Source organism: Mycteria americana, chromosome 2 (assembly GCF_035582795.1).
Source record: "Mycteria americana isolate JAX WOST 10 ecotype Jacksonville Zoo and Gardens chromosome 2, USCA_MyAme_1.0, whole genome shotgun sequence".
Lineage (NCBI taxonomy): Eukaryota > Metazoa > Chordata > Aves > Ciconiiformes > Ciconiidae > Mycteria > Mycteria americana.
In genome coordinates, this window is record NC_134366.1 from 80,437,166 (window position 1) to 80,450,719 (window position 13,554).

Below are 13,554 nucleotides of genomic sequence, written 5' to 3' on the forward strand. Positions count from 1 at the left end.
ACGCAGCAGTCTCATATTACCCACACAAAAAGGGTAAAAAGGAAAAAGAAAAAACAAACAAATACATATTAATCCACTGAACCACCATGAAAACTAGGCCACAGAATAATCTAACCATCCAGCCTGCAACACATAACTGAACACATCAAATTGAAAAGAACAATAGGGTCAAACACCTGGATGTAGAAAGAAAAAAAATAAAAATCTATAGGTGTTGGAGCACAACATGAAGCATTTTCCTATCATCTTCAAAAAACACTGCAGTTAGGTTTACTACCTGCCTTTCTACAGCACCAAAAAAAAACAAGTCTCAAAGAAGAGAAATTATTTTAAAACCTTGTTTTAGAAAGTTGGGTAGCCAGCAGCATATTTACTCCTTGATTTGGAAGCAGCAAATTGAAAAACAGTGCATATGTAATAGCTGATACTTGTCAGTTTTTGAGACAACCGATAGTACCAGTTGGACAAGTAACCTGTGCACCCAATGGTCGTGTCAGTGCTGCTGTATCTATAAGAAGGCATTCTGAAGCCTGAGAGATTATTCAACAGTGTAAATAAGTGTCAGAAAGAAAGGAACAAAGTCTATTTTTTTTTCTCCCTGTTGAACACCAACAACAGGATTCTGCAACAAATCATTATTAGCCCTGACATTTATAGTAAAGGTCTAGTAGTGAATCAGGACTAGAAAAAGAAAGGAAGAGAACAAGGAGACAAACACCAGTCACTCAGCGAAGACCAGGACTAGAATATCAGACACGTTATGGATAAGAGTGTCACGCACTGGCAGATGTATTGAGGAAGGCAGTTCACTGCTGCTGTGGTTAACTGAGCAAAACACATCAGGGTTGTGGTCTGAATACCAGAAGCTCAGTACTTGTACAAAACTGAGATATAAGATAATGTTTTCAAGTAAAAATCTTTCTTCTTGAAAGTGTTGCAAAAATGTTCTGGAGCTAAAAAATTAAATGTGCAAACACTGTAAGAATCAAGAATTTCTTGGTATATAGAACTAAAATATTTATATTCTGACCACAGGAAAAAAAGTGCTAACAGTTTTACTTACTTTGGATGGGTAAATTCATCCACTAGGACAACCTTTTCTATCAAGTCTCCACCAATGGTTCGAGCCAAATCATAGAAATCATTCTGAGAGTATGTCTCAGAAGGCAGCCAAAAGGAGATGTCATTGATCAAAGGTGGATATCTGCTGAGTGGCTAAAAAATTAAAAAACAACTTTATAAGTGGCTGGACTTGGCAGGTATACCTACAGTTGTTTTGAACTTGTATAACACACAGAGCACACATTTTAGAAGCTTTCTGAAATGCTTTTTGAAGTGCAAACTGACCTTGTAAACAAATGAGATGCAAGATTTTATACTAGGAAATGTCTTTTAAAGATCCCCTCATAATCACTTTGATTCATTCATTTAGAAGAATAAACTTGTTTTGTTTGCTAAAATCAGCATTTATGAGCCTGAATACACTGTTGGATTAGAGCCGTTTAAAAGAAAGAGAACATTTTAACTTGATTATTCACTGGGTAGAATTGCACTTTTGAAAAGCATTTTTTCAGATTTTTTACAGATTCAAAAATTCTTATCACATTCATGTCTAAAACTGATATGTATTTTATATAATTCTTATACAACACGATATGTTTATTATTTGTACTGTCCAACTTCTAAGAAAGTCTTATCAAAAGGTGCCTTTTTATTAAAAGGTTACAATAAGAAACACCCTTTGGCTTAAAAAGAGGAATCCGTTCACTTCCCAGTGGTTTTTATAGACATCCAAGCATCTACAACAACAAAAAAAGTATTGCTGTTAGCATTATTATTAATTCCACAAGTACCACAACAGACTCTTAAACATAAAGGGGCATCTTTGCTGCAGACAGAAAGACCTCATCTTGTGGTCAGAACAGTGTAACTTGTTATTTGCAAAAACAGGAAGAGAAAGAGAAACAAAACAAGACAATTATTAATTTTTCAGTTTTGATGAAACTTCCCTGGAGTCCATGGGTTTCAGATCTCACCTTTGCTGAGATGTTTCTCCCTTTGAAGGAAAGAAAATGTTAATGCTCTTCTTTCATGCCCTCTAGGTCATGCAATATTTTACTTCAGTCTTCCATTAATGTACTGCAGTTGAAATAAGCAGTTTTGCACAAGATTGTTGGGGTCTGCAGGAGAAAATATCTTTTCTTATTTTGCTTATATGTATATGACAGCCGATGTGTACACCTTGGTTGACACAGTATATTATCTCACTCAAAAATGTATTCCATGCCTGGGAATGTTTTATGATGGAGCAGTGAAATCCTAAGTGAATACCTGGCTAAAGCAATAAACCTGTTAAAAAAGCAAATTTACAGCATGCTGATTTACTCAAATCCTGTTCTGTACAGTGTAAACCAGTCAATAAATATCTGATAAGGAATACAGTGCAAGTTAAATTAATAACCCCCCAGTGAATAAAAATGTGAACCACAAATGATTATCCAACTTGTTAAAGGAATAAACTTGTCAAATGAATTCATATCCTGTACACCAAATTAAAAAAAAACTTGCACAATAAATCCGTCACACAAGAGCTTTGGATAAAACACTAATGAATGAAATGTAAACATCTCCTCTGCTATACAAAAGTCACAGCTGCAAATGCTGGAGATACTCCTCAGTCAACAACCCGATACATGTGTTAGTGTAAATAAAGATAGAATCCTGCAGCAGACCTCTATATTCTCACCATACCCCTACCTATCACTATATTTACCACTGCTATATTTCAGCAACCTACTGAACACACTTCAAAGCTTGCGGGGACTAATCCAAAACTCACTGAACTCCCAGCTTCAGGACATTTAATTATTCAACCAGACAGTGTGGCTCATGAGCCTAAGCATGACCACTCCATTTGGGCAGCTGCCTACTTTCATTCCCACAGGTACAGGAACACTAAAGAAAAATAATTACATGTTCAAGTAACTCAGTAATATCCGAAACCCCAAAAGGAGCAGAATACCCACAATTCATAGTGAGTGAGTATTTGCTATCAAATTCAAAAGAAGCAGGATTTTGTCAGGCACATGAAAACAGCACTCTTTTTCCCACTTAAAATGAGATGTACACGAGAACCCAATGTAGTCAGATCTTGCAAATGTACCTGGAACAGTCTGACTCACATTATCAGTATTATCAAATTCCATGTGAGCAAAGTTACTCGAAGATGTAATAAACTGTAGGGTCTGGCCCTCCTGGATTATCAATGCTGTAAGAAAACTGCTTCTTTGACTCTATCCATGGTGTTACTAGCCTAGATACAGAATTATTGTCATTTTGTGTGTGCAAGCATGTGTGTATGCTTGTGTGTGTTACAAAGACTGGAAGGACAAATGCTTAAAACAGTAAGCGTAACTTTTTTATTATTATGTACTAACATTTTATCAGAGCCTTATAATGCAGAAAAATCTTTTATGGTAAAAGGCAAAGCAATAATCCTGTATTATACTGTCCCTTCACCACCTGGCTGCAGTCAATATCATTGCAGTAAGTATTATATCAACACTAAAGTTAGTATAAGGATAAAATTCCTAGTTCGCAAACATATTGATCTGTTTGTTGTAGAGCTACACGAGCTACATAATTGTTTATTAGCTACACCTAAAACGTGAAGAGGATAGGACAAGAGTCTCCAACTGGCAGGTCAAAATGAAGTTACTAAGTTTGTATTCAGGCACCCCAGCAAATACATACTGTGGTCCAACAGATCCCGTTGCCATCACTGTCCTCCTTTCTAAACTCTCCTGCCCTTTAACAACAGAGTGGTCTAAAGCCCATTGACTTTGATCCCTTTGCAGGTTCAAGGCAAAAGGCAGCCCCAAAGACTGCTTCCTTATGAATTTACAGACATTTTAGAGGCTCCCCTTGAGAGCAAGGTGTTCTTCCCACTACATTTTCTGCTCTGCTGTCTCCTCCAGCCACCACTTCCAGCTACATCCTCTTCACGACCTAGGTGTGCTCCAGCACAATGCTTGGAGAAGTTAGCAGGACACTGGCTGGCTCCACTGCCTGTGTGTTGGCTGACTCCTAGTATGCTGTCCAAGCCTTGAAGCTCCGTCGTCCCTCCTTCCACTGCCTGACCATCCCCCTTAGGTTTTTGAGGAACTGAAAAGAGGTTTAGAAAAAGGTAGAACTGATGGCACCTGCAGAGCACTGCTGCGAGGCGCTGGCCAGGCCTGGCGGACAGTGCTGCTGATGCACAGACAACTCTGCACCGCTTCTTTGGTCCCATCAGAGCGTTGTCACCACGGCACTACTTTAAATGTTCTGTTTAGTTTCCATTTCAAACACTGCAGTGCACTATCTTTGACATTTCTCAACAGCCTTGGAAAACAAGAGTGCTTTCCCAGTAATTACACTACCTACAGGACTCCACTGAGCCCACGTTGTAGGGAATATTGCAAATAATGACATTGCATTTTCCATCACCCAAGGTGAAAATTTAGGAGTACTGAATTACTATCTTTTTTTTTTTAATAATAAAATGGAAGCTTATGATGATCCACCCTCAATGATCCATGTTTACTAGTCATTAGTCACACTTCCTTCTGTGGGTAATAAATAAGCCAAGTACTTACTAAAACTGCAAGCTTTTCCCTCTCAGGATGCTAATTTTTGTATAGAAATGAGTAGCTGGACACCAGTGCTGTACCCTGCTCTGCCAGCCTGCCTCGCCTGTGCCTAGATGTACCTGAGGAGTGCATCACCGAAAACTCAGGGCTGTGACTCTTCTGCATGGTTTGTGATAGTTTAGGGCATTCCTCATCCCCAGCCCTCTGCTCTACCTGTCTGTCCGACATTACTGCCCTTGCAGCGGCTGATAAAACGAACACGTGCCTGTTCCTCCACTGTTGCAGTTCACAGCCCACTGTAGCCAGCTGAAAATTGCCTCTCTCAGTGGTTTATGCTAATATGTGCTGGATGAAGTATTGCAGCAGCTTGAGGTATTGGGGGACAGCCGTCTTAAGCAGCAACAGGATCCACCAGAACTCATCTGTCAGCATAAAATAGCAAATACTTGGGCTCTGCGTACATTGCCACACCAGTGCACTACTCTGGACACTTTGGCAGCAGGAATCAAGTGGTCACTGTAAGAGTAGTTCCTTTGCTGTGTGCAGACAAACAGAGACATCAGCTAGCCTGGATCCAGATACCTCACAGCAGCACAGGAGAGAAAACACAATACATGGCAGAAGCCCCCACCTCTGGAGGAAAAACAGCTGGGGATAATGCACAGCCAGTGCCAGCAAATAAGCCGGCACAAGGCCACAGAGCGTCTTTAGCCCAGAGTCCCGAAAACCAGGATGAATCTCAGCACTTTCCACAAATATTTGGCATTAGGAAAAAAAACCAAACCAGCATTTTCCCAGATGCAGTAACCCTGAGTGCAACATGCTGAGGGGACAGAAGAAGTTTTGTGCTGTGGCTGTTCACTTGGTTCCCTCCCTGCTGCCAGCTGCAGACAGGGGGACACAATGAACGAGCGACAAACACGGCGGAGGAAAAAGCTGTACTTGTATTTTGACAGCAGCGACACAAATGCAAGGTTAACGATGACACGTACCAAAAACTGGGTTAGCAACTCCACAGCAGCCAAACTATTAAAAAGCCAGCCATGCTTTACTGCCATCACCAGTCTAAATCAGAAAAATATGAGACTTAGCAGCATCGCGGCTGTCAAGCTTTAACAGTCCTGCATTGCCCATGTTTTGGGGAAATATGCACATAAACTATACAGTTTTAATGCAATGTCATATTCTCATTGAAATGAAAGCTACAGTCCTGTAATTAATATATAGTCCTTTCTTAATATATTCCATGGTGAAACTACATTAATTCAGTGTTATCATAGGAAATTTAAACACGTAACAGGCATGAAATTCAAATTTGCAAATTTACAACTGTAACTTAGCCCCCTTGCACATAATGAAGTTTCCTGTATTAGTGTGTATGCTCCTAGATTTACACTTTCGTATTTATGACCAGCGTAGAGAAATTACGGTTGCTGCAGGAAACATAATTTTGAATTTCTTGGCTGTCATGGCTTAAAATTCGCAGTCACAATCATTCCATTATGATGAGTTTTCTACCCTTCCCTTCACCAAATCAATGTTTTTCTTAGTTATATAAAGTAAATTCTATATATTCATACGTGTATACACACACACACATACACATTTATGTGTAAACACACACACACTCCCCTATCCAAAGGAGGAAATGGAGAAATTTCAACAGAGAACTTCTATAAAGTCTGATAAGCAGATATACAGATGTGTTCTGGGATTAAGCCCTTAAAACCAAACCAAATGGACCAGTTTGGGATTGATGGACTGCTCTGTCCCCCTGCAGGGAACGGCAGAAGGGCGTTAGCCTCCAGTGGTGCTCCAAGCTTCACAGGGAATGTACACACAGGTATGGTCAGCCCTTTTTGGATGACAGTCTGCTCTTCCCAACAGAGCTCTTCACCTCTGCAAGCTCACATACAGGTACGGGGAACACCATGTGTCTATGGGGGAACATCATGTGCTCCCTGAATTTCAGGCACTCTGCTTGTACATGGGCCATTTTGAGTGGAAGAGGTTTTCTTTGTGCATCGGTGAGAATGCTCTGTCCTTGATTTGAATATCATGTCAGTGCCTTTGAGTGTCCCAAATGGCTTCAAACCACACTGTGCATACCATAACGAAGGACCTGTTACATGGAACCAAAAGGGAATAAACAAATTCACGGTGGACAGATCCTCTAGTCACTATTAAACAGAGCGAGCCAACTGCATTTTTGGTTCAGCAGCTCTCTCACGGCTTTAAGCAGGATCAGTAAAAGTAGAGAAAGACCACACTGTTTTCATACGCGCTCTGCTGTTCTGCTGTTCTCCAAGCACTTGCTGTTTGCCATCATGGGAGACAGCATACTTGAGCTGGATGGTTAGGTATAGCATAACAGGTCTTTTCTCTTTAAGAAAATTGCTTCTTTCATGGCATTCTAGTAATTACAATATTACCAAACCAAATCTCCTTTCTTCTTCCAGTTTAGTGATTTCTCATCTTAAAGCAAGTATGAAGGACAGCATAAAGATGTTGAGCTACTGAAGAGAACTGGGTGTACACCACCTTAGATACAACTCTTCTTAGGCATGGCAGCAATACTATGCAATCAAGTCTTCTAGGGGCTATAGGGCTGGGGGAAGGGGACGGAGTGTCCAAACATTCCCACAGCCATCCCCATTTTCCTCCCTTTTTACTTTCTAACCAGCCTGGCTCCTTTCCATTCCTAAAGGTTTTAATTTGTCATGGTTGACTGAAATGTTTGATTTCTAAGCTGTGTTTAGGAGCCCTGGTTCGACCCTGCTCTTTCGTATGAGACAAGAACCCAAGCAAAAGCTACCACCGGCCACACGGAATATTTGCCTACAGATACAGCAGCTCACTGGACTTGCCAACACACACCCGCAGGTTGAATCAATCAAATAATATCCCAGTTTCCAGAAGTTCACAGCCCTTCATGGGGGTGAAAAAGGGAGAGGGATAACAGACTCCCCTCTAGAGATCAATACCTTGAAAAAAATCATACATTTGGCAGAAAGACCAGCTTGTTTGTCAGTAGCAGCCTGCACAATTAAAACAGCATTGGATTACAAGTCATTGCTGTTCCTCATTCTTGGCAAAGCACTCTCTTTGCCTTTACCTCCCACATCCCTGGGGAAAAACAATCATGGAATTATGGAAACAGAGGAAGTACCTTGTGGAAAATATAAGGAAAAAACCCAACGTTATCAAGCAAGACAGTAAATTAAACTGTTCTCAAAGGTGAAACACCCATTCTAGGTCCTGGTTGAGCAGGGAGGTGCCATGGGGCACAGACTGTCTTTCTAGGTAAGTCTCAGCCTTCAATGTGGGATGAAGCAGCTGCAGCCCCTTAGCAGGGGCTGCAGCTTTGTGCCTGGCCAAATCAGTGGACCAGATCCCCCTCTGCTGTGCGGTACATGCAACCATCCAAGCTCTGTCCTCTTCCCACCTAAGCTAAGCCCTGTGGGGTCTTGTTGAAGATAAAAGTTTCTCTCTTGAGCCATATTACAGGTTCCCTGAAGGTGCAAATCAAGAAAGAGTTTAATTGCTTATATTCTGCCTAAGTGGTCACCAGGTAGCTCTTCGTATCATCTCATTTAGTCACCTTTTCCAATGCTAGTGAAGCACCTTTGAATAGAAAAAAACCCGCAAAACTCATCACAAATGCACACACACGTGCACATGCACAAGAACAAATATGACCTTTCTTGCATGCTAGAAGTTACAGCTTATTATAGAAAAGCCTGCCTGACAAAGGAAAGTCGATACCTAATATGACACTGAAAAATTAAGATGGGTAAGAGCCAATGAAAAGATTAAACTTCCTAGATTAGCTGCTCCACCTTTTCCAAGCACCAGGAAGAATGCACAAGAGGACTAGTGCTGTGGCAGAATGAGTAAGAAGCAAGCTTGTCGTTAAACATGTTCATCCAACCAAAAGTAATGCTAGTTATTAAGCCTCTGAGGTCCCGTCAGAAAGGGACACTGTGTTGTTATGCACAACATTATTTTATATTGCAAGCATTTTATTTTAAAGTCGAGCTTATTTAAATCTGTCATGGACAATGCTCCAAGTTTAAAGTCACAATACACTTCTCTAAGTGCAAATATATCTTTTAAACTGACCTGTGGTCAAAAAACTGAGAAACAATGCATGGCTTTTGAGATGCTTTCCAGACACAAAAGGATCACTTCTATTGCCACTGAAAAGGTTATTTTTATATGATTAGTAAGGAATTGAAAAAGTGCAGGAAAGACATACAAAAATGAAAGGATTGACCTAATCCTATTAAAAGCAGGGTTGTTGCAGTGTACACAGCAGAGAGATATTTCCAGATACCCATGCACTTGGGCGTTTGGATATGCATTGCCACTTGTGATCTGATTATAAAGACCACCAAAAGATAAATATAAACAGTTCCTAAATACCAGTGATGGACTCTCTGCTCTGTGCTTGACTAGTCAAAAATAATTTCTCATGCCCATAGAACAGATAGGACTCACACAGAGAACCACCAAAAGGGATGTCTCTCTACTACTCACTCCCACATCTCAGCTTCTTACAACCCCCTTTTGAAAGCACCAGTGTGAAGAAGAGATTAGCCTGGCATGTTCCTACATGTGGAACATGTAGGAACTCCTAGTTCCAGGTCTACTGTGGAAAAATATGCATTCTCCTCATGCTTCTTCCCCAGCTCCCAGTTGATGGCCTACTGGTTTCACAGTGCTAATCTTCTCCCACTTCAAATGCACATATATCACTGCAAAACAACTAAAAGCCAAGAAATGCTTTTTCTGGTATCACTTTTCCATTTGAGCAGTTGTTAACAGAGAACGGTTGTGACACAAAGGGGAACAGATAGGACGATCTATTTATTATGTTGTCTATAGAAGATGAGCAAGCTTGTGTCCTGGGGAAGAAATCCAGTGATTCGGAATCACCAAAATGTTAAAGTGGATTCTCACACCAAACCTAATAATCAACACTTAGGTCTGCCTTTTGCACAGGCTGTCCATACTCTGTCTGTCCTTCCTACCCAAATCTCCCACCCCACAGGCAGAATCACTCTATCAGATTTTTTGTAGCAGGAGTAAAAAGGGCAGAGAAGACACAGACCTTGGAAAACAAACCATCAATGAATAAAGATTGTATGTACCAAATCTGCACTTTTCTAAAAAATATCTACCACACCAGCAAGGAACAGGCGATAAACTGGTATAAGAGCAGAAACCCAACTTCTCAGCAGATACTAAGAATTTCTTCAGCAGTGCTGAGCACCTGCAATTCCTGCAGAAGGCATTGGTTGCTGCAGGCATTCAGTGTTTGGCATGCTCAGAAGTCAGGTTTCCTCTTTTCTGATCATTTGGTTTGTATGTTTTTTCTCATTATGCTTAATAATAATGCTGAGATAAATAGCTCAGTGGGGTAAAATATTGCACACATCAACAATTCATAGAAAAGATTTATATCTAAATAAAGAATGCAAGTATTTGGAAAGAGACTGCAGCAATATGAAGATGTATTTCTTCCAAATACATAGCATAACAATGGAAACAAATTGCACCCAACATTTTATTTCAGCTTAGATGAAAAATCTCATATAAAGCACTGTTGATTATATTTCCTTTTCTGCTCATTAAATCCACCATTCCAGAGAGTTATTGTTTAAATAGCAGAATCTCCAGAACAACTGAATATGACTTACACCAAAATAAGCTGGCATCACAAATCTTACAGGCACACAGAACACCTGAAAAAGTCCTTCTTCCTGCCTAACAAGCTGTATTTTTTTTTCTCTCTCCCTCCTCAAAAGCATAGAGATTTCCAAGACAATGGCAACGATGCTTTGTATTGCTTGGCCAGGTACAACTTCACATAATGCCCTGGACATTGCTATGCTACAAAGGAATGTCCTAATCTTTCTACACTTCTCAGACTTATGAGTTAATCTGTATCATCTGGGAAATGCTACTGTAGATACTGCATCATAAAACTCTGTACTCCCTAGGAAATTAAAAGATCCCAACTGCCACATACAGCAATTTACCTGAGCAGATTACTGATGGTTTTGAAATATTCTTCATGATTTCCAGTGCCACTAAAATAGCTGTGTTTCCTGCTTCACTTGGGGAAACTGCCTGAATTGCAATGACTCTTGGCAAAATCCAGAACTTCAGTTTCCAGTGTAGTCAACTTCACTTTTTTCCCCCTTAAGTACTAAATTCATACAAATCACAACCTCCAAAGTTCAAAACCAATAATGAAACACCAGGGTAGTGTAGCAAGCTAGAAACAGTATCTAACTTTAAAGAACAGTAGGTAAGCTAGAGAGAAACAGAAATGAAAGGCTCTACTTACTTGTCCAATACTCAGAAGAGGGAGAAAAGCCTTTAATTTTTCTTTTCAGGCAGACCCTGAGCATTCCTAAAGCTATAGTCTTGTTAAAGAGTAACAACACTTAGAAACAGAAAACTACAGAGAAGCCATAAGCCAAGAACAGACCAAGCACAAAAAGCACACTAAGCATTTAAGTATGCAGTGACAAAATGTAAAGAACATTTAAATCTCTACAAGCAGAATCCTTGTAGAGAACAGGTATTTCTTTAACACCTTTCCTTATTTTACAAGAATCAGAAAATGGGTTTACTATAGCTGATTTAGGAGAACGGGTTACATGTGGGAATAATTATGCGAACTGGATTTAACATGTGTGCAGCAGCAGGAGGATGCAAGCAAGTCTCAAAAGAGGTGATTTCTTCGCATTACTAATTTTTAGAAAATTGCAAAAACAAATCCTCTGCCGCATATGCACCCCAAAGCATCACTTACTTGTCACATTTTGTTTTAGGCTGTCACTACTATGGCCCATGTGTTTCTCACACTAGCAAGATGAAGGAAATTGAGGACTGGTATGATAAGAATAATACGGTTCTTCCCAACTGTGCCTTCTGTTGTTTGGCTATTCTCTGTAGCCTAATTCATATTCTGATCAGAGAACTAGTAACTGAAAATCAGGGTTTTTTTATTAACACCACATACTTCAAAAGGTGCTCCTGTTCACACATATGCACACATGCACCCAGACTGTTCTCCCCAGCCCTCATTTCCTAGGGACACTCTACAGCTGAGCTCCAATGGCTAATCATGATGCAGATGATGACTGTAGGGGTTTAGGCATGATTTTAGAGACCACTTTATCAAAAGCTCTTTGCAAGATGTATCTTTTGCGCGTAAAACATTGGCACAAATGTTAAAACAGCTATCAAGTAAACCTACCTATGACAAAACCCATCCTTTTATCCAAAACTGGTAAAAAGAATTAGAGTGTATTTCCTATCGGTTTCAAGATCGCTCTTCTCCCACTTTATATTTCTGTGGTTGTGTATGCATACCAATACATACCTGTATCTCTGAAGACACACACTTGCATAGCATAAGTGCTTAGGCACATTTTAAGCAGGAGTTTATTCTTACATCAAATGCATAATGTACACTCACAAAGATGTATGTAACCCTGCTGCAGGCATGCAGATATTCAGATTGTGATAACTACCTAGGACTGCCAGTCAGAAACCAGGGTCCCATTAGGTAGATGGAGCACAAAACAAGAGCCCCTGTCGTGAAGAACTTTCCACCCTAGGATAGTATTGGAGAAGACATGCTGAGGCAGGAGGTACAAGACAACTACAACTGTAAACAGCATGGAAAACAGAATTATTGAGTAGGGAAACTGAATCACTTCTCAGGTCAGGGCCAAAGACTAAAGTCACGATAGTTACTGTGCTGTCCTCCTAGCCCGAATTGTATTCACCACACTGTAATTAAACCAATACTGGAAAAATATAGGCAAAAGTGTAAGGGTTACCCTCCTTACTAGCTACATACTTTTGTAGACAGTAAGACTGAAAGCTCTGAACATCTGTGGATTCCTGCTGAAACCACCAGCAGCTGGTTCTCATAGCTTCACATAACCAATACGAAATCTATTGTTATTTTAGATTTCCAGGTTTACTCCTTCACCTAATATTAATTTAATGTGGGTTTCAGCATATACATCACTGCTGGAAATTGCTCCATGGCTTATTTAAGCACTTTGTATAACCATTATACTTCATCATTTGGGATGCAATAAAGATTGGTTGATGTATTCAGCAGCAGAATTACTCATTTGTGAGCTATTTGTTTTAAAGAGCCTCAACCAGTCAAACTGCAAATATATGAGGTTTAGAGATCAGAGCAAACCACAGTAACACATGCTTTTTGAAGCTTATTGCACTTTTTGCTAAGTAATCATTTAAATAGTATCAGGTGTACTTTGACTGGGTTGCATTGGCTTTTGCCTACAAAAAAAAAAGACATCAGCAGCAAAATGATTCTACTGACACTAACTGTGCATTGCAGCAGCGTTCGTACCTGGAAATTCATTTTTTATTTACATCATGTTGGGGTGAGCTCAAAATTCAGTCAAGGCTACAGTTGCTCCTTTCTGTTTAAAAACAAATTGGAAGGAAGTCCCTGGAGGTCTGTTCCCAGTTGCTGTGAATCTCTTTCACTTGTATTGATGACACAGCTGCTGGGTATACCACATTCTCAATATCTCTATATTCACCCATCATCCTCTAAACTAACAACATGCTCTAAATTCAGCCACACCCGAGATGGACATTCTTGAGGCACTATTTTTTTCTTTTGCTTGTGCCAAAGCCTTTCATGGGATACACTGTGAATGTTACCACTCTTGAAGTCTTGTGAGAGGCTGGGTTTCTGCCATTTTGTTCTAACCTTCCAGACTACAGAGAGGCAGAAAAAAACCACATGATCTTGACTCAGTCATTTGTTTTTGAACAGGTAACACTCCTGTTTTTATGTGAAAGTATTTTTACATTAATTGCATGGAAGGACAATGGCAAACACCTGTTTGGGAGG

General features: G+C 40.0%; 1 protein-coding gene across 3 annotated transcripts in view; it reads right to left on the reverse strand.

Moving 5' to 3' along the window:
- Window positions 1–13,554, reverse strand: part of FARS2 (phenylalanyl-tRNA synthetase 2, mitochondrial) — a 247,651-nt gene that overhangs the window by 79,312 nt on the left and 154,785 nt on the right. For all 3 annotated transcript variants that reach the window (XM_075493895.1, XM_075493893.1, XM_075493892.1), the window contains one exon: window positions 1,064–1,215. In XM_075493895.1, the coding sequence (XP_075350010.1) occupies window positions 1,064–1,215 (152 nt within the window). The remainder of the gene's footprint in view (window positions 1–1,063; window positions 1,216–13,554) is intronic.